General features: G+C 38.9%; 1 protein-coding gene across 1 annotated transcript; it reads left to right on the top strand.

Annotated features, from left to right (window-relative positions):
• The first annotated feature begins 1,007 nt into the window (after window positions 1-1,007).
• On the top strand, window positions 1,008-18,956 carry slc35e1 (solute carrier family 35 member E1). Its single transcript, XM_041791212.1, has 6 exons — window positions 1,008-1,404; window positions 5,531-5,601; window positions 9,665-9,802; window positions 10,796-10,921; window positions 11,049-11,294; window positions 12,840-18,956. The coding sequence occupies exons 1-6, from the start codon at window positions 1,077-1,079 to the stop codon at window positions 13,065-13,067; spliced, it is 1,137 nt and encodes a 378-aa protein (XP_041647146.1). The 5' UTR covers window positions 1,008-1,076; the 3' UTR covers window positions 13,068-18,956.
• The last annotated feature ends 1,356 nt before the right edge of the window (window positions 18,957-20,312 follow it).

Below are 20,312 nucleotides of genomic sequence, written 5' to 3'. Positions count from 1 at the left end.
GAGACTTTTGGTTTGTAAAGATTTGGCACCCTTTGTGGACAAACTCCTATCTTTAATATCTTTGCTGATCAAGTTAATGTGTAAATGGTATTTTGATGAAAATCAAAATACCATCTTGTTTTTCTTTTCAATCTTTGTTTTCAACCAAAAGTAAAACTCAAAGTTAATATTTGGCATGCAAAATGTAAGAAATAGGACATTTTGGATGGTTGATGACTGTCCTCTATGGAAGCTACCTCCCTTGTGAGCATTTTTTCACTAAAGAAGTTTATAAAACATTGATTTATTTTTATTTATTTATTTATTAACTAAGGGGATAGAGCACATAAATGAACATGGACATGCAAATGTGCTAGATTGCAGCCATAGGCTCATTTTCATCTTAAGTCTCCGGCAGGTTGATGGTATACAGTGCTTATTAAACATATTCACCCACTTGGATGTTTTACCTTTTTATTAATTTATAAATCAATAATAGTCAATATAATTTGGATGTTTTTTGACTGAAAGAATTTCAAAAAACCTTTAGCCAAAATGAAAACAGATTTCTGTCACTGGACACATTCACTGCACTCACCTGAGATAGATAGATAGATAGATAGATAGATAGATAGATAGATAGATAGATAGATAGATAGATATTCGAGTTCAGTGTTGTAATCAGGGTTTTTGGTCAGAAATCTACAGAAAAAAAGTGTTTTTCTGGCTCCCTTTTGCTTCTGGAGGTGAGATAAAGGCATCAACATTAATATCAGCCTGTTCGATACCAGTCCAATGTCCAAACTTAAGAAACTAATTCACAAACTCCTCTAAATAGTAATAAATATCATAAAAATAAATAAATAAATAATAAGTATAATTTAAAAAAAAAAGTTATTGTATCGTATTGTAAATGCTATTTTTAACGCAGCTGAATGCCGTTACACCGTACAATTGTACATCCGATTTTAACTTGAAAGTAATCCCCGGAAGCTACGCGTGCTCTTCTTCGTTGGTGTTTTGACGGCTCAGCAGAGTGTCCCTCCCCCGTTTGCAGCCAGACACACCGCCGGTGACTCGTCACTCCGCGGTGGAAGATGGCTGCGGCGGACCGGCCCCCGATCAGGGAAGGGATCCGGATTTTTTTACTCTGTGTGTGCTGGTACACAGTGAGCTCGGGAGGCAACATCGTCAACAAAATCATCCTCAATGGATTCCCATACCCGGTCACTGTGTCTCTGTTTCACATCATCTCTATCGTCGTCTTCCTCCCGCCGTTGTTGCGGGCATGGGGAGTCCCCAAAACAGAACTGCCGAGCAGGTACTACCGGTGGTATATCCTGCCTTTAGCCTTCGGAAAATACTTTGCATCTGTGTCGGCTCACTTCAGCATATGGAAAGTACCGGTTTCATACGCGCACACCGGTGAGTATGTTTGAAAAGAGTTAATTTGGGTAATAATGAGAGGCCACCTGGAGCGGGTCAGCCTGGAGAAGTTGATGATGTGTCTGAACCGTCAGCTGATGTTAGCTGCGTGGCTAACGCTGGACAACCACCGACCTTAACTAGCTTGTTGGCGCTGGTGTAATGTGGCGTCTGATGTTTCCACGGAAGACAAGATTACACGAGGTTTATTAACTTACACCTCGTCTTCTAATTATGTTCAGCTTTAGGTTCCCACTAGAAATAACTGAGTGGCAACGTTAGCTAGCTAGCCAACTTAATTAACGCTGATGTACTACGGCAGGGAGGAGGGGCCATTTCTTAGTTGGCGTTGTGTTGCAGTAAGTTGCTCTAACTTCTGCAAATTAAGAGGCAAAAATCAAATCACAGCCTTGTGTGTAATTGATTTTGTCTAATATGCAACCATTAGATTGCCTGGTGCTGAATTTAATAAAGCTCACTGCCTCCCATTGTTGCTCTTATTAAGGTACACGTAACTTAAACCGTGCTGCCCATGCCTGAATTAATGCAATCTTATACAACAGGCCTTTATGAAATCATCCCAATTACCTCTATTAGAACAGAAGAGGATTTATTTATTAATCCCTCAAATGGAAAATTTAATGTTTAAACTATGTGACATGTCAGCTAATATAAACGTAGCACTAAAAGTAAGGAAATTTGTGTGTGGTAGATTCTTTTGGGGTAACAATGCTTCTTGACAAGAAAACATACTAGTGGAAACCCTGTTTACTTCCCTTTTAAATGGTGCCACATTTGTAAGGGACATGCATCTGTGGGATGAGCAGCAGAGTTGAGTATTCAGGTTGCACCCATGAAAAATGTGTTGTTTAGTGGATTGGATGATTGAAGTCTGAAGAAACGAGATACTGGCAATTTAACTGTTTATTTATTTAACAAACAGGAGCCTCAGTAGTGTGTGGAGGAACCATACACAGCCATAACAGCCTGGCACTTCCACACACTGCTGTGGGATGGCATCCAATTCTTCATCCAGCATTTGTCGCAAGACAACCAGTGTGGTTGTGTTGGTTACTCTGGCACGAACAGCACGCCCAAGCTCATTCCACAAATGTTCAGTGGGGTTGAGGCCAGGACACTGCGAGCAGGCCGTTCCATCTACTCCACTCAAATTCTGGAAGCCATCTCTGATAAACCCCGCTCTGTGGGGGGCGAGTGTTGTCTTCAGCCCCAGACGGAGAAGATATGAGAGTGCCTCTGGTTGCAGAATCTTATCTCGATATCTCTCTGCATCGAGGTTGTCTCCTGTAATGATAATCAGACATCTAGTTGTTGACACCTGGAGGTACTAGAAGCCCAAAACAAGAGTCTGTAGCAACAGCAGCATTAGCTGTTTGGCATCTGCAGAGAATTGGCAACTTTTTCATGGGCGCAACCCACATTCTCAGCTCTGCTGGTCATCCCACAAATGCGTGTTCCTTACAAACGTGGCACCATTTTAAAGGCTTTCCAGCAGTATAACTTTATTGCCAAGAAACATCGTTACAATGAAGATCAAATCCACCAAACACAAATTTCCTTACTTTATGTGCTAAGTTTACATGCACATGCATAATATAAAGGGTGCCACAGACATGCATGGACCAAGAGATTGAGAACTTGCTGAAACAAAGGAGTGCCTGCATAGAGCTGTTGGTTGTTCTGTGTCTTGCTCAAGGGCACCTCAGCAATGATAAAAAGTAGGGACGCACAATATTGGATTTTTGTTGATATCTTATAAAGCCAATAATTCCTCATACTTTATTGCCGATAACAATATTTAAAAGAGTTCAGACCTAAAACACCTGTCCTAAACACACTTCGAGCTTTAGGATGTACAAAGAAAGAAACACACATCAGCCCCTAGAACAGGTGTCAGGAACCTATTTGGTTGAAAGAGCCATTTTGTCCTGTACCCCCTCCCAGAAAATCTTTGAAGAGCTGCAAAACACATTTGAACCTTCCAATGAAGGTGATGCAGTTGATTAGCCTAAGACTAGAAAAAAATAAAAGTTTATGTAATGATAAACAAAGTAAGACATAAGCAGACATTGGTCTGTAGATCCTACCTGAAGCTGAGCATACACTGAAATTTCAGGTGGACGCTCTTCCAGTCGATGTGTGATGTCAACTCTCACTGTGCGTCTGAACTGCTTATGACACATGACCATTGCTCACAATTTATGTTCTCACACCATATGGTCCGATGGAGGTGTACCATCTGAGTGCTCACGCTGTATGAGTGAAGTGGGGACAGATTGTGACAATAATCAGTGGTTTTCTCTGAAAAAGTCTGGAATGCTGAGGTTTAAGTCATATAAAGTCTATCACACACAAACGGCATCGTCATCCATGTCAGCTGTAGGTCTGTAGCTAGGGATATTTCTTGCTCATTTATTTCCTTTATTACGGAGGGAAGAGGTGGCATTAGAAAGTCATTCCTGCTGCTGTTGTGGTGATTTAGAGAGAAAAAGTTTAGGATTCTGCCCGTGGTACTGCTCTTACCCTGGGAATGTGTACAGTCATGTACAGTCTGGAGCAGCTGGTTGGGGAGTAGTAAGGTTTAGGTCGGCCATCATGTCCGTTGTGTACACTGCACAGCAAACAACGCACGATCCAACTGAAAATCAACATGGCCTCAAGCGAGTTGTGCAACTCAAACGTTGTGTATAAATCGGGTGTAATTCACATGGTGTACGCCCGGCTTTAAACTCTATGAACTAATCTTTAGATATGGTCAATATTTAGAGCCAGAAATGTTCGTATTTACCAATACTGATATCTGACTTTTTAAATTGGAGTGTAACACCTTAAATAGTTATAAAAGATATCAGTATCTATGTCAGCAATCTGTCAAGTTATTATTTCAAACGTCGATATTGACCCTTATTTATACAATCTATGATTCTCTAATGTTCAGTGTGTAACTTTAAACTTGATGCCCAGACCAAGGTTGTCTATCTTAGATTCTTTTGATGCCATGTTTTTGAAAACTTGATAATCTCTGTTATTTTAATTACCAACAGTACCAGAACAGCAATTTACAAAATATATTTATTTCACAAGATATGTGTACAGAAATCTATTAGAAGTTGTAAGTAGACACTTTCGCACTAAGTTACACTGAGATGAGGGCAGTAGTTATGTAAAGAGGAGTTTACTTGAAAGTTAGCGTAATTTGGGTGACCTAGAACTTTGATTTTTGTTGCAGTTTTCTCAAGCTGTTTAATTTGATTTTAAAGTTAAAACTCTGATATTGGTGGGCGAAGGTGGCCACGTGGTTTAAAGCGCGCCCCATGTATGCAGTCGGTCTGGGTTCGAATCCGGCCTGTGGCACTTTCCTGCCCTATCCTTTCCGATTCTGTCCACTCCCATCCTCTTTGAATTAAGGCATAAATTCCCCAAAAATAAATCTTTAAAACTGATATTGTGACAAACCTGTCTTGAACAAACAACAGAGGCTGAGTGTATAGTTATAGCAGTGTGTGACTGTTGTTTAACTAAAATAGTTCCTCCCAGCTTCAACCACAGCGTAAATCGGCATAAATGATACTATTCCTGAAGTACTCAGACCTCTGAACTTCCTTTAAAACTTCTGTGGTCTGGTGCCAATGACAGTTGTAGATGCCAAATTCACAAAGGTCTTTCAAGTAAGAAAATCTATCCTCCATAAACTCTGATGTTTGAATGACTTTTTTGTATGTTGGTGACAGACTTGTCTTGCCGGCAGCATCACTTTTGACTGTGCAAAATCATGCTGTGATTGGATTTCAAGTTTGAAAACTTGAACTTATGTCATTGATAAGTTATGGAGCTACACCCAGTCTGTATTATGACTCAACCAGGATAAATGTAATGGCACTAATGTTTGACGTGGTGATTATAAATAACTGATTGACACAAGTTAAGTGTTTGACAGAGGCGTTGGCCTGGCTCTGACATAGTTTTATGACAAAGTGGCAACATCTTGTTAAAGCCCTGGAGTCTTAAACTTTCTACCTGCTGCTGCTAAAATTTTTTTTTAATGTTTGCATAGAAAACAACCAAAGTTGACAACATCCTCCTTCTGTCTTTTCTTCCTCCACAGTCAAAGCCACAATGCCAATATGGGTTGTGCTGTTATCAAGATTAATCATGAGGGAGAAGCAAACCACAAAGGTGAGTAGGCTGGACGCAGGAGACGAGGCACAAGGCCCACTCTGTTTTCTGTAACTGCCTGTTTCTCAGCGTCTGAGAGTCAGCATTGGTGATGTGGCACCGTGCTGTGACCGGACTACAGCTCATGTTACGGCGATCTGCAGGGGCTTTTGTCCCTGAGGGTGATCAAAGCCTCTGCAGGCGGAGGGGGAGCAGTAAGGAAAGTTTACTCCAACAGGACCACACTTACCTGTTAAATCCCTGAATCCAAACTCTACTTTTAATATTACAGGAGTCTACTTGGTTTGTGTTTCAGCATGTCTTATCTTTGATGCAGAGTGTTTTGGCATGCAGGTGGTGTAAAGGTTTCAGACAGGTGGTAGCACATTTGAAGAGCAGAGGGCAGCGTTTAAAGAGATCTGAAGGAAGCATCATATCCTGTTTTCTGGCTCTGAGGATTGGTGCTTTTGAAGGACAAGACGCAACTTAAAAGCATGAATATTTCATCTGAAATCAATCCATTAGAAGTGGAAAAGTCTGGAGTGGGTTTATTTAAGATGCAGGTGCAAATAAACTCTTATCAACTTAAAGTAAATAGTGAAGCTAAACACATTTAAAAACAGACTGCTCCTGAAACCACCCTGAGTGGAATTTTTACCATCATCTGCTGGGTTCACACATCAGCTCACCCCGACTCTTTGTATTAGTTATATAAATTATTCTAGGGAGCAGGTTGGAAAAAGTTAAACAGGCTGTTGATGTTCACACATGCAGCTCACAGGAAAATGAGCTGCATGTGTGAACGTAAAAAGGCTGAAAGACTACACGTCTCTGCAGGTGTTAAAACTTCCTCACACAAAACATAACCATCATGAGTTATTCTTACCTAATTTACTCCATGGAGTCCATGTGTACAGTGTTCTGTTCATACTAACGCTCTGCTCCAAACAAATAATGCCATCATTGCCCTTTGGGGTCCATTTAAAAAGTCCCCAAGATACTGTTTAAGTCCTTTCTTATCCACTTTTGCTTAACCCTGCCAAAAAACATCACAGGGTCAAGTAAAGGTCGTTTTAAAAGGTGAGGAAAGGAGAATCACAGCGGTAAGGCAATCCAGCTGCACTTACCCTTGATTCTTGTTAAGGATGGAACGTTGATTTTGGGGGCTGATACCAATATAAGGGGAAAAATCTGATATATATTGGCTAATTAGATTTTTGCATACATTTTTTATTAATTAATAAATAAAACAAATAGCTGCCCCTAATCCCTTGTGAAGTGTTACAAAGAAATGAAAGAAACAGGACGTTTTACTATTTTCTGATACTTTTGATTACAAAAGACTTATCATGAAGAAAATGCTGTGTAAAAAATGAAATAACCTCTGAGAAATAGAGATATTATTGTTGTGCATTGCATGGCACAGATGTGTCCAATAAAGTGGTCAGTGAGTGTTTTTACAAAGGATGAATTTATAAGTAAAAGTCATCATGAATCTAACTCCAACCAGAAACGCTGGTTGTAACTCATAACTTGCTCTGGTTTTATCTGGCAGCATGCGGCTGTCTGGGTGAGTGATTACTATGAGATGTTGCACCATTATATTATTGTGTCGTAACTGGCTTGGCTAAAGTTTATAGTTGGCTAATGTTAAGCTAGGTTAGTCTAACTTTAGTGTGCAGTTATTGTTTATTTCACAAAATAGTTATAAACTTACGATTGAGGAAAACTGTTCTTAAGAACAAATTAAATGCTCAGCCAAGCTTGTGGCCGATTAATGATTATTTATAAACACGCAGATCTGTGCTTTGCAGATCATCACAGGCTGGAAGCGGGCTCCACTGAAATTAGACTTGGTGCATGTCTCATAAAATAGAATGGAGTGGTGCTTCTGGCACATGCTGCAGACAGACCAGCACATGATGTGGAATTACATAGGCAGCCATTTTTCTTTAGTGTGTGCTGCACGACAGCTCACTATGGACACAAACTATGTGGAATTGGCTGATTAGTTTTTAAATTTGATAAAAATGTGTAAAATGAACATAATTGCAGCAAATAGCTGTTGCCCAAAGTTGATGTACAGAAATCATAGAATATATACAACTACAAATTAATTTCATATATAAACACCGTTCTTAATCAATTATTTGATGTAGAAACTAAAGACAAACATTAGTTTGAGAAAAAACTACTTTTTCCTGCATTCAACAAGTTAACTGTTTTAAAAATTCAATATTTGCTGAAAAAAATCCTCAATTGTAATAACCAGATGGTTATGTCGCCTGAATTTATCTTGGTTATCGTGGTTACTTTTATACCTGTCGCTCAACACATTCATATGAAATATTACCATGCCTTTGTCACATCAACCATATTACAGTGTCTAAATAAATCCTGACACTTTCACTCCAAAGAAATGATTCATCACCAGAGAGCACTTTTCATATTATGTAATAAGAAACCATCTCAAGGAAACTAAGGTGTTGACAGTATTTCCTTCTCTTCTGTTAACTTGTCAGATTTCAATAGCCTCACTTACTGCCCTATTGTTCTTCATAAGTAGTGTTCTCTGAGCTGCCGTATCCTGTAAACAAGATCGTAATATTTGTGACTACTTGTATTAATGGTGGGCCGTGCAGATGGGCGATGTGCCTCACAGCCAAGTCTTGACAAATATGAAGGAGACTTCTCAGTCTAACATGAGCTCGTCATGTTTACTTCCAGGCTGAGTGCAGACAGACAGACAGACAGAGGGTGGAGGTGGTGATGATGTGTCACTGTGTGTGGAGGTCCTGTGTGATGGCGCAGAGGGCAGCAATGGAAACTTCAGGGTGTAATCACATAAGAGCTGATAGATGGATCTCATGACCACTTTGACAAATTAATAAAAACTCAGGTTGATTATGCAACCCGGCCTTAAATGTGCTTCAGGCTGTGTGTGCTCACTAAAAGAGGGTATTAAGATTGTTATTTCTGCACAGAAGAAGAGAGATGGACAAAGTTATTGTTAATTTCTAGTATGTCTTGGCTACAGGTGGTTACAGGTGTGAGACACCAAAGATAGACCTGAAAAATCATAGATAAACGTTGGAGACCTAAACTTGGCTATATAAAGACTTATTTTTTTCTGTAGACGGATGTCCTAAGCTCTTAGTTTGATCAAATACTGACATAAACATGAGATGTATGTCCTCCAAAATAAACAAGGTGCTTTGAAGGGACAATCTATCAAACTCCAGCTTGTTTATAAATGACAGAAATAAATCAAAACAATGAACGAAAAACAAAAACTTTTATAAAAGAGCTTAAATATGAAATAAAATGCACAAATAAATGTAGTGACTTCAACAAGCCTTAACAGGGCACTAAAGTCAGACATTATTTGCACTTTTGACTAAGTAGTAGCAGTCAGATACATCCATCTCCATGTTGAAAATTTTCATCCTGAGTTTTCTAAATAAGTCAGAGCCTCTGAAATGGGACAGAAATGTAGCCATTTATTTACCCATTTACTTGTGTTAAAAGTAAAAGAAGATAGGATCTTTGTGTTTGTAGAAGAAAGTCTTAAACTTTCATCACTGCAGTGCTGGAAAAGTTGTTTCCTTTAGCTGCTCTGCTTCCTCAAATTGTATCCTGTTAAAACTGTTTAATCATTAACTAGTGACTCAGGAGAAAGAGGCTTAACGGCACAGGCTGCATCGTCTACCTGCGCAGGAAACCATTTCGCTGTGTCACTCTCTGTGGTTGGTTCAGGGGAGGAATGAGGAGTGCATGAGTTTACACAAGTGGGTTTGGTAATGCTGCAGCTCTCTGTCATTTCTAATGTTTTTAACATGCAAATTGATCCTGCTCCCATCTGGCTGCAAATTGATGTGTGGCCAGATTGGAGCAACAAGAACTCCAACAGCAGGTGGTTTGAAAGACTGTTACATGAAGCCCTGCATTCACAGATTCATAATTTAATGTAAAACATTACACAGTTAACTTGAAGATATTTTTTTATTCTTTATTAAATATGAGAGAACAGTTATACCTACCTTAAATTGATTTCACAGTCTCTCTCTCTCTCTCTGTGTTGTAGGTTTACGTATCGCTCATCCCCATCATCGGAGGAGTGCTGCTGGCCACGGCCACAGAGCTCTCCTTTGATGTCTCAGGGCTCATCAGCGCACTGGCCGCCACGCTCTGCTTCTCCCTGCAGAACATCTTCTCCAAAAAGGTAACTCATTCTCAACATGGTCACGTCCCACATCAGGCCTGCACCAGGGAGAAGTTTGGAGTGAGGCCTGTGGGGGAAAAAGTTCATTTTTAGGTGTTTGATGTGAAATTTCTGACACTAAACTCCTGGAATTTGGAGGTTGTTTAATTAATGTCTGTATCTGTAAAATGGGCTAAACAAAGTGAGCTATTTCTAATTTAAAAAACATGAAAACTTCTTATTGATATTCATGTGGCATTATGTTGCTTAGAGATTTTTAAACCCCTCTAAATGTAATAACATTAGAATCTGATCTTAAAAATACTTTTACATTTTGTTTACAGAAGAAAAAAACTTTCAGTCCATAGATGCAATGCCGCCTTCAGCCACAAGATGACAACAGCTTTGTAACAGCTGATCCTAATAATAAAAGCTTTGAAAAGACTGCTGAAATATTTTGACCCAGTGAACAAATCATCAGAAAAACCAAAAAAATGTTTTTCTGCAGCTTTTTATAAATCATGCTAATAATTTCACTGAAGGATCGCATTTGTCTCTGTAAAGATACTTTACATCAAATTAATCGGGTTGAGGCTGCAAAAATTAATAAATGATAAAGGACATCCAGGTTTAAATAAACTCCACTCACACTTTACTGGCCCTTGTATTAGTTTGACGTGAATGGATTTTTTAGCCAGGATAGACTTGAAGAGAACATGCATGGTCTCTGGCAGGGTTGTGCTGTTTTCTGTCACAATCTAATTCCTGAAAAACGGCAGATCTTCAGTCATAATTTCAACCTAAAGTTTCTGCACAAAAATGAGAAGCATTGTCTGAATTGTCACAAATATGTTGTTCAAATTCAGACAGTTTTGCTGGACTTTTGCTTTCTTTTTAAATATAGAACATGTGGAATGTAGAACGTTTTGTTGTTGTTGTTGATGTGCTATCGAACCAGGGATTGATATTCAGGTTTTTTTTTTATCAAGTTATATTTTTTCTTTTCTGTTAAAGGTGTTGAGGGACACAAGGGTGCATCACTTGAGGTTGCTCAACGTTCTTGGCTTTAATGCCGTTATCTTCATGCTGCCCACGTGGGTCCTGGTGGATCTGTCTGTGTTTCTTGTAAACGGAGACCTGGTGAGTAACTGTCACGGACATTATTTAACGACAGGCTTTCTATCCACTGCTGTAGTGGAGGTTGTACAACAGCAGCTGCTTTGGTTTTAAACCCTGAACGTACTCTGTTCTGCGTCTTTCCTCACAGACCGACATCTCAGGATGGACGAGCACCTTTATCCTCCTGCTCATCAGCGGCTTCTGTAACTTCGCTCAGAACGTCATCGCCTTCAGTGTGCTCAACCTCGTCAGTCCTCTCAGCTACGCCGTCGCCAACGCCACCAAGAGGATCATGGTCATTAGCATCTCACTGCTAATGCTGCGCAACCCAGTCACTATCACAAACGTCCTCGGTATGATGACGGCCATCGTGGGCGTTTTCCTCTACAACAAGGTAATTCACCACAACAACACTGAGTTTAAAGAGAATTATTTTCAGACTTTTCTTTTTAATTGCAACATCTTCATCAGTTACAAGCAAACATTACAGAAATGAGAGATGTTCAATACCATGTTTTCTACACCAAGACTAGAATATCAGGACAGACATCAGGAAGGAGAAACTTGTGACAGCCTGTTTAAAATAAGTAACTGGCATAGCTGACGTAGCTGCATTGGTGTTGTTTGTATCACCCCTTTAATCGACCAGGATTTATTTGATTGGGGTGGGGGGTCTCAGAGATTATGTAGTCAAGGTCCCATTTTAAGGCAGAAACTGAGGTGATGTGTTTTATTGTTTAAGCTCTTTAAAAATTAGGTTTGCTTCAGTTTCAGTGTTTCCTTTGAGAGTTTGCCTTATTTTGTTTCTTATTAAACACGTTTACTTTACACAATGATGTGCTTCCACAGCAGCCCTCTGTTACTATGTGCTCCGTAGACTCCCTATATGTTGTGTATAGCGTCTGTGACCGCCCTTTGCTCCATTCACAGCTGTCCCTCTATTAATAGTAGCAAACTGCATAGCACTCTGCCTAAAAACAGCTTTCCATCTCTGCCTTTCCATCCAATGTTTGGCTGTTACCACTCAGTGAAATATAAATAGTGAAGTTATAGCTCTTTAAAGTAAACATGTTGTCTCAGAGTTTTAGTTTGTATCAATTTTATGACTCCTTGACAAAGTCAGAACATCAATTAACCTTTAATTTTGTCCTTTATATGTTTAAGTGCTGTGTTCTTATGAGAAATCTTGGCCTGATGTCTATTAACTAGTCAACCATACAGGTTTAGAAGTATTTAAGAAGACCACAAATTGAGTATTGCAAAGTTAAAGCCTATAAAGTCTTGAACTTTGTTTGAAAAGACTTAATTTTTTGCAAAGATCTTCATTTACAGGACCTATTAAGAGTGTTTTTTTGGTAAAAAAAAAAAAAAAATCAAAATTACATAGATTATGATTGATTTATAAAATCAATAATAGGGTAAAACATACTTTTTATGGGCACTGTAACTGCATGGAAAACCAGGAAAAACAATACTGTAAAGGTCAGTTCGATAAAAAAAACCCTTTGATTGTATTTTTTTCTACCTTTCCATGCATTGACATGGCCTTAAACTTTATATTTAGTGGTTTAAAAGTGCCTTAACTTTAACTTGGAAGTAGTGGAAAATAACACTGTCAAACTTTTCTGTTGGAAAATGTAAAAAAAAAAAGAAATCTATCTTCAGCATGCTGCAGTCTGACTTTGACCTTGTAGCAGCAATTTCAGGTATTAAAAATAACTCCATACACATCCAGCAATCAATCTTGTCACAGGTGATCTAGTTTGCTTTTGTAGGTCATTTAGAAGCATCAGTGTGAGTTTTAGAAATACTTTATTTATGGTTTGAAGAATTTTGCCCAGCCCAGACTATAAAGATCAGTGTTCAGCCGCAGACCTGTACCAGAGGACTAATTTATGAAGACACCCATTCATTTAAACCTCCTTTTTCCTGCCAACAGGCCAAGTATGACTCCAACAAGGAGAAGAAGCTGCTGCCCAGCACCAAGGATGACCTGATGTCTTTTGACAACCCAGCGCTAGAGAAGATCCAGGCCAATGGCTCGGGGCCGTTCCCCCAAGGCGCAGAGCAGCAGAACAGCTGGAACAATGTGCTGACTGACCACTTCCAGTACAGCCGGCAGACATACACGACGAACTACAGCAGCAACCACCAGTACGTGGTGTGAGGGAGGAGGCGGTTGTAGGCATTAACTGTGTAGCTGCCCTCCCTGTCGCGGGTTCTCTCTGCCCCACACACCAGACTGAAGGCAAGTGCTGTTTTTAGTGGATAGGAAGAATGAGAAGAGTTGCTCATGACGGGCCGATGACATGAGCTCTCCCACACGCCTCCCTGTCCAAACTTCACTTCCTGTATGTCATTGCAAATTTGTAACTTTGGTACCAGCTGTATGGTAAAAGCTAAATCGGCTGTTTTCAGACCCTTTGGTGACAGATTTGATCCAGACATAGAGAAGTGCCACACAGATGGGCACATAACAGGTAGTTCTAATTAATTTTCACCTTCCTATCTGGAAATAGGGTGTTCTTTCACCAGCTGTAATTTGTTTTGGTATGTTTGTTCAGTGTCAGAGGAAGAATATCAGCTGGTATCATTTACTGTGAGCGTTAACATGAACCAAAACAAGAGTCATGTTACATATCATGTAGGCAGCTCAGTGAAACAGGCCTTAACATTTCAGGTTTTGGCATTTTCATGTTCAAGCTTGTCATTTTTCTTTAAAAGGCACCTGTAATGACCGGTCAGGAATACTTTTTTAAAATTTATATTTCAATTGAAAAAAAAATCCACAATTCAGAGGCTTAAGGCTGGGTACACATTTGTGGACAGAAGAGTGATTTAGGTAACAGTCACCTCAGCTATACTTTGTGTTTAGTGCTAATTGGCTATCATTAGCATACTGCTATGCTATGCTAACATGTTGAACATATCAGCATGTTAGCATTGTTATTGCCTCACAAAGCTGCTAGCACAGCTCTTAATTTTCTTAACTCACTGAATGCCCTCACCTTATGAAGAGGCTCATATTTACAAGTGCCTGATGAGGAAAAATGCCCACTTTAAGATGATCAAAATCCATTAATGCTGTCTGCCGAGGAAAGTTTCTGGTAAACCTGTAGCATACATGGACCAGTGAAAAAATCAGCCACGATTGTCAGCAAAAGTTTTAACTCACCGCTGTCACAGAACTATCTTTTCTGAAATGCGCACACACCTCACTACACAGCCCTGCTTCTCTTATCTGATGACTTTTCTCTAAATCAGAGTGACTGTCAAAATTGTTCAACTTTGGTACTTTTCAATACCGTGTTTTCAAATGATCACTGTGAATGGTTAATGGACTTTGCTTGTGTAGCACTTATTCTAGTCTTCTGACTACTCAAAGTGCTTTTTAGGCTAGAGATATATTTGTGGTTTCACCTTGCATCAAATATACAGAACTGTGCAGAACTTTTAGGCATTTTTGGGCCAGTAAGCCGTCTGAGGGCACCATCGGGCAGGGAGGAGGAGTGCCACAACCCCGGTCATGCTTGGATGTCCTTGCATATAACCAGGGGCATGGGAAAATAATCTGTTGAAAAAAAACAACAACGTGAACAAAGTCAACACCTTTAGGGTGGATGTGGTTAGTAAGCATGGCATTGGGTACCATCAGGATAGGTAGAAGGGTTGCCATGAACTCCTGGTTGTGCTCTGGATGTCTCAAGGGCCCGAAAACCACCAGCGGTCCCTGTACGTACCATACTGCATCTTGCATACATGTCACACTAATTTTTTGAAGATGTGTACAACTGACAGTACGGCTGTACTGGAACTTGGCTGCCATGAGGCAGACACATGAGCATAGTTAACAGCAAGTATATCTCCAGTCTTACAAGTCACACTTCCCCTTTAGAGCCAGTTCACTCCACGTTCACACACTAATGGTAAAGGCTGCTCTGTAGATCAGTATAAGCTAATCGTGTTCATACTCATCCATGCACATGTGATAGTAAGCAGTTGTCTTGCCACACATTAACATGAGACTATAGAAGGTGGAGATTGAACCCACAACCAATACGAGATGATCAGCTGTACCTGCTGAGCCACAGTTGCTCCATGTTAAGAAATCCAAGTATCGAAAAGTACCAAAGCTCTAAAACATTGCATTAATATCATAAGACAGGTGCATAGGAGAGGAATGAATCCACTAGAAATTGCAAGCAAACCCCTTCACATCTTTGTAGTCATGCAATTTAGACATTTGTTTGCCTGCAACTTCTGGTAATAAAAACAAGGAATTACCCAATATTGGGTGCCAGGGTCTTGTATTTTTGTTGCTGGGACAAACAGTTATCAGTTAGATTTTTTTTGTTATGTTTTTAAAAAAGTATAAAACTCTGATATCATGACGACTCCTGAAGTGAGACGAGTTCTTTCACCCAGAACAGTCAGTGACCTCCTGCGGATTTGTCTTTTCCCCAAAAATCAACAAAAATATTTAAATATTATGCAGCATTAGTAGAAAACATTAGCTTGAAACTTGATTTTAGCCCATTTAAGAAGTCTGTACAGTACAAACTGAAGCTTCTGAGTGCTGGAAGGATGATGTGTTATATAACTGTCTCTAACTGTGGAAAACGTAGTTTAGGTGTTAAAATAATTGGGTTTTTTTTGTCACATTATGGAATTGAAAAATATTTAGGGTTTTTAACTTGATTAGCCATATTTATAGATCTGCAAGGCTTCTGAGACAGAGTGAAATGATCTCTCCTGTCAGCTGATTTTTTCGTTGCCTGAACCAAAGCTGCTCTCTTTCTTTTCTCTCATTTTGTATTTGTTTTTTCAATCAGAGGCCCAATTTTCACATCATGAAACAATGTGTGATGCAGATCATGTCTCACTGTCTGTCCACCGACTTCAAAGTTTCTGTGTTTTACTTAAAATGATAACATTCAGACAGTGACTGGTCAGAGGGGACTCACATGTCACTAAACTTGTTGAAGACTCGACTGTAACATCGTGTAAACTGAAGGTTTTCTTCATTATAGTATCTAAACTCATGATTCAACAATAAGAAGCCTTTTTTTTTACTATTTCAGGAGCTATGAAGGCTCTCCCTCTCTCTTTGCAGGATAGCTTCTCTTTCCTCTGATGCACACTGAGCATCCCTAGCAGCAATAAAAAGGTTTTGTGTTACTTTTTGTGTGTAGCCCTACTGTTTGAAATCTAATTCTGCTAATTTAATTTATAGGAAAAATGCATGTTTAATCGAAGCAGAAGTGCCGGTTGTAGCCTCTGAGATCCTTTTTTTTTTTTTTTTTTGGTAGATATTGGTAAAGAGCGAGTGCAGTTTTGTTCTAGATATTTTATTTTTTTAGAGCACTGTTTGCCTTCTTTGTCCAATTTAAAGCAATGTTGGGGTTTTTAGTTCCTGTAAGCCTGCACTCTTCTTTGATTTCAATAATTCAATGTTTGCTTTTTTTGTAGCTCTTTTTGCTCTTCTTCTGGGATGATTTACAGGATAAATCTGTGAGATCTTTCGAACACATAGAAGCTCAGATTTTCTCCAATAGTTTTAGAAAATGCCACTTACTCTGCAGGTAACGGTTTTGTTTTAGTTAAAATCTAGAACAAGAAACAGCTGCTTAATTTGATCTTGAGAATTTACACGACTCTAGAATGATTTTTCGATATCTAATCTTTCTTATCTGCCTTCTTTTTTATGTTTATCATAAAAAAAGGCTGCATAATAATGTCAAAAAATTTAGATTGTATCATGCAGTTAATTGCCACAAACTGCAGTTTTGAAATCTTGAGAAGATGTATTTTTAATGCAGTTTTTCTGTTTTCATTCCTTTCATTCAAAATTAACATTTTAACTTTAAAATCAAGTGAAAAGGCAAAGTTAAGTTTTGGCCGTGATGCCAAAAGGGGAAAATATAATGCTGATGTCTGCAAATCTGATGGTTTGGTTTCTGTGCCACATGTCTCTAACCTGTTATTCACACGTACAACAGCTGAGCCGCACTCCGCCCACGAAGCACAGTGCGGCTCAAATCGCTCCCTGTCTAGTTGTTGTGAGCACTCACGCTGCCCGCGCTCCAAACTGCATCAATCCACATGGAGCAGTTCAATCCAGTCTGACAGAAAAACATGCAAGGTGTCTAAAATATAATGTAGAGACTACTGACAGTGAATCGCCACTTTACCAACATTACGTCTCATCCTGTGGCAGAAGCTACATTGGGAGGTCAGTGGGTCACAGAGCCGTAAATGCTACTGATGAGAAAAAATTAACTTCTTAGGAAAACAACATTTTAACTTCATAATGTACTCATGACAGAAGCAATAAAATCATGGAATCATGTTACAATAAATCGCAAATCATTGCCATCAAAGAAAATAATCCACTTGATATATTATTCTGTTTTGATCTCATGCCCCCTCGTCTCGGTCTGCTCAGAGCTGCGCTGCTCTTTAGACACGCTTCCAGTGTGAGAAGTCGCTTGCCTTCAGTCGTTGCACATCTTGAACACCAAGTAGCTGTTTTATGTGTGAATTAGAGGACAAAGAGGAGCATTAAGAGCTAAAGCCCAACAAGTTTAATTATTTTTGAGACACATCAGACCTTTGGTTTGACTGTAACATCTTGTGCATTTGTGCACAATTAATATGGAGGATTAATACTGTGGAAGTATCAGAATACCACGCTCTGAAAACATAGAATCACTGGTGGGCTGTCAAGGACAAAACTACAACTTTGCTTCATAAATATTGGCTGAAACGAAGAGAGCTGGTGGCAACACTTATGCTGCGTCTCCACCAAGTGGTCTGCTTTGGTTTAGCAATAGTGGAAATAGCTGCGTCAGCTATGTAACAATGTAACATGACTGTAGCCCAGAATGGTGTAGCATGCCAGTGAATTTTATAAAAAAGGAGCAACAATGGAGGAGCTGAGGTGGTCCATGGAGAAGTGCTGTGGACTGACGTCTAAAAATACAAACAGAAAGCCTTGAAATTACTCTCTTGAAATCCACTGGATTTTCAAGGATGGGACCTTTCCAAACTATTACATTGGAATTACAAATATTTGTGTACCAACCTGAACTGAGCAGATTTTATTGGTGGAAACACAGAAAACCTTCAGAAACAGACAAGTTCAAATCATGATCAGCTGGCAATTGAAACCACAGCATTCAAAACAGATTTCAGCTTTTTTCTCTCTCACTGTTTCAGTCAGGAGCATGCAACATATCTTTCACTCACAGGTGATTAAATTCAAACATTTTCATGTGTAAAATTATTGATCTGGTTGTAAGGGACATGGTGCCGAGAACTGTGACGACCCAAAACATAAGTTTTACATCCAGACAAGCTTTATTTACACAGAAATGAAACAGTCCTACTCTCATGTTAAAATGAAATGCCGTGTCTCTACTTCAGAGTCAAACTTTGTATTTCTATCTAGATTTAATTGAACTTTTGAGCCTTTCTGGCTAAATCAAAGGGTCACTTCCTGCAGCAATATTTTCCTTTCTTCACATTTTCTCTTCATGTCCTTCGTCGTGTTGCCAAAAGCAGAGTCTATGTTCTTTCTGCTGCTGATGCGCTGCAGCATGGAGGCCTTGTTTGCAGGTGAACAAGATGTAAAACTCGTAAATTACATGTTGTAGTTTATGAATTCCCTAATGATTGTGTATTTCTGTACAATAGGTGAAAAAGAACTGTAAGATAAAACAAAAGTTGATCTGAACGTCAACTCTCCTGTAAAGATTTTACTTGAGATGTAAATGACATAAAGAAGGGGGGGTTAACTTGTAAAACTTGTATAATTATTATTTTTGTGCGTCTTTAATGGATCTCCAGACAGAATTTTTACTTAACTGATGTTTATAGATTTTTATTTATGTGTCCAGGTACAAAAATGTTGTACAGAGGTGCAGCTTTGCACATTCTTGTGTGCTTATGTTTAGTAAATGCTATTTTTAAATGTCGGGGAAAAAATAAATGCATTATGGAATGCTCAGCATATCAACTGTCTGATTTTTTATTGTTTTAATGAGTTTGACTGTCAATACCATTTTTTAAACTGTTAAATGCAGATCAGATGCAGTCATCTTCTAAAAATATTCTACTTGTATATTTTACTGTCTGTGATTTAAAGGGATCTGGTCTTCATTGTGCTCACTTAACATTTAAGGCTGGGCAAACTAGAAGCATTTTGTTCACTTCTGTCTTGTGTTTTTAGGAAATCTGTCGCTTAACTTCCTGAGACCTGAGCTTTTGTTTGGATGCATTTTTAGTTTGTGATTTGGGATCAGTAGGACCTGAAACGTTTTTAAAGTCGGCCTTGTCTTTGAACCACAATTAGTTTTGACCAAAAACGATGTCCACAGATCTCCTGAAGGTCCCGTTTCTGCAGAAAAGCACTGGATCAGTCTTAGAGAAGAGGATTTAGCTGTGTGTTAACCAGGTTGTCAGCTGTTGGGGGTCAAGGACTTGATAAGGATGAAATTTCCACAAAAAATTTTGACAATTCAGAAAGAAGGAAGAAATTGCCAAGAATTTGTGAAGTATCCCCACATTTCTAAAAATACTCTTCAAATATTTCAGTGGAACTTTTACATAAAGCTGAAACATTCCAATAACAAACCCTCCCAAACATTCCTGAAAAAAATTCAAGGAAACCCCCTGACTATTGCTATTTAAATAAATAAAGAAAATACAAATGCATTCTTCTAAATTCCACAAAGTGATGGAAGATTTCCCCAAACATCCAAACAATTTCCCTGAAAGTTCTTGGAAATTTCAAAGGACACTCTTCCTGCCCTAAATTCCCAATCAGATTCTGGAACATGTACAAATAAATTTCCCAAATATCTATGGAAATACCTTTAAAAAAATCAAAGAAAATTTCCTCCCAAAATGTTTAAATTACCAAAAGTCACCAAACTTCAATCTGAAAATGCTTTAAAATCTCCAAACAATTCTGCCAAAAAAAGCAAAATACCCATGAAAAACAACAAAACACATTTCAAAGTAAATTTTCCCCAAAGCTTCCAATAAAACTCTCCAAAATATACACACGTACCGAAAATTTCCATGTAAAACGTGAAAATCCCAGATCCCACAAAATGTCAAAACCATTTCCCCAAAATTTCTTTTAAATTCCTGAAAACTTGTATTGTGTACAAATTATCCTAGTCATTCAAGCAGATTACCTTCAGTGGCCACTCTGGACAATAATCTTATAGCAGAAAATATTACTATGTTATATGAAAGCCACCTCATGTGTTCATTCAGGGTCTTAGGGGGCTGTGCATCTTTGAATGATGAACTTTATCTCAGTGTTCCTGAAAAATGAATCCACTTACCTTAAATAATACTTCATGTGGGGTTGATTATCAGCTTGTTTTGGTGCATTTCTGCC

The sequence above is a fragment of the Cheilinus undulatus genome, linkage group 7, assembly GCF_018320785.1.
Source record: "Cheilinus undulatus linkage group 7, ASM1832078v1, whole genome shotgun sequence".
Lineage (NCBI taxonomy): Eukaryota > Metazoa > Chordata > Actinopteri > Labriformes > Labridae > Cheilinus > Cheilinus undulatus.
The sequence above is the reverse complement of the archived record's forward strand: the minus strand, read 5'-3'. Positions and strand labels throughout refer to the sequence as shown.

Bases quoted from the DNA above. Each gene is read 5' to 3' on its own strand.
- slc35e1 (XM_041791212.1), top strand. From the start codon at position 1,077: ATGGCTGCGGCGGACCGGCCCCCGATCAGGGAAGGGATCCGGATTTTT. The intron at 5,602-9,664 runs GTGAGTAGGCTG...TCTGTGTTGTAG, and splicing joins GGGAGAAGCAAACCACAAAG to GTTTACGTATCGCTCATCCC. The intron at 11,295-12,839 runs GTAATTCACCAC...TCCTGCCAACAG, and splicing joins GCGTTTTCCTCTACAACAAG to GCCAAGTATGACTCCAACAA.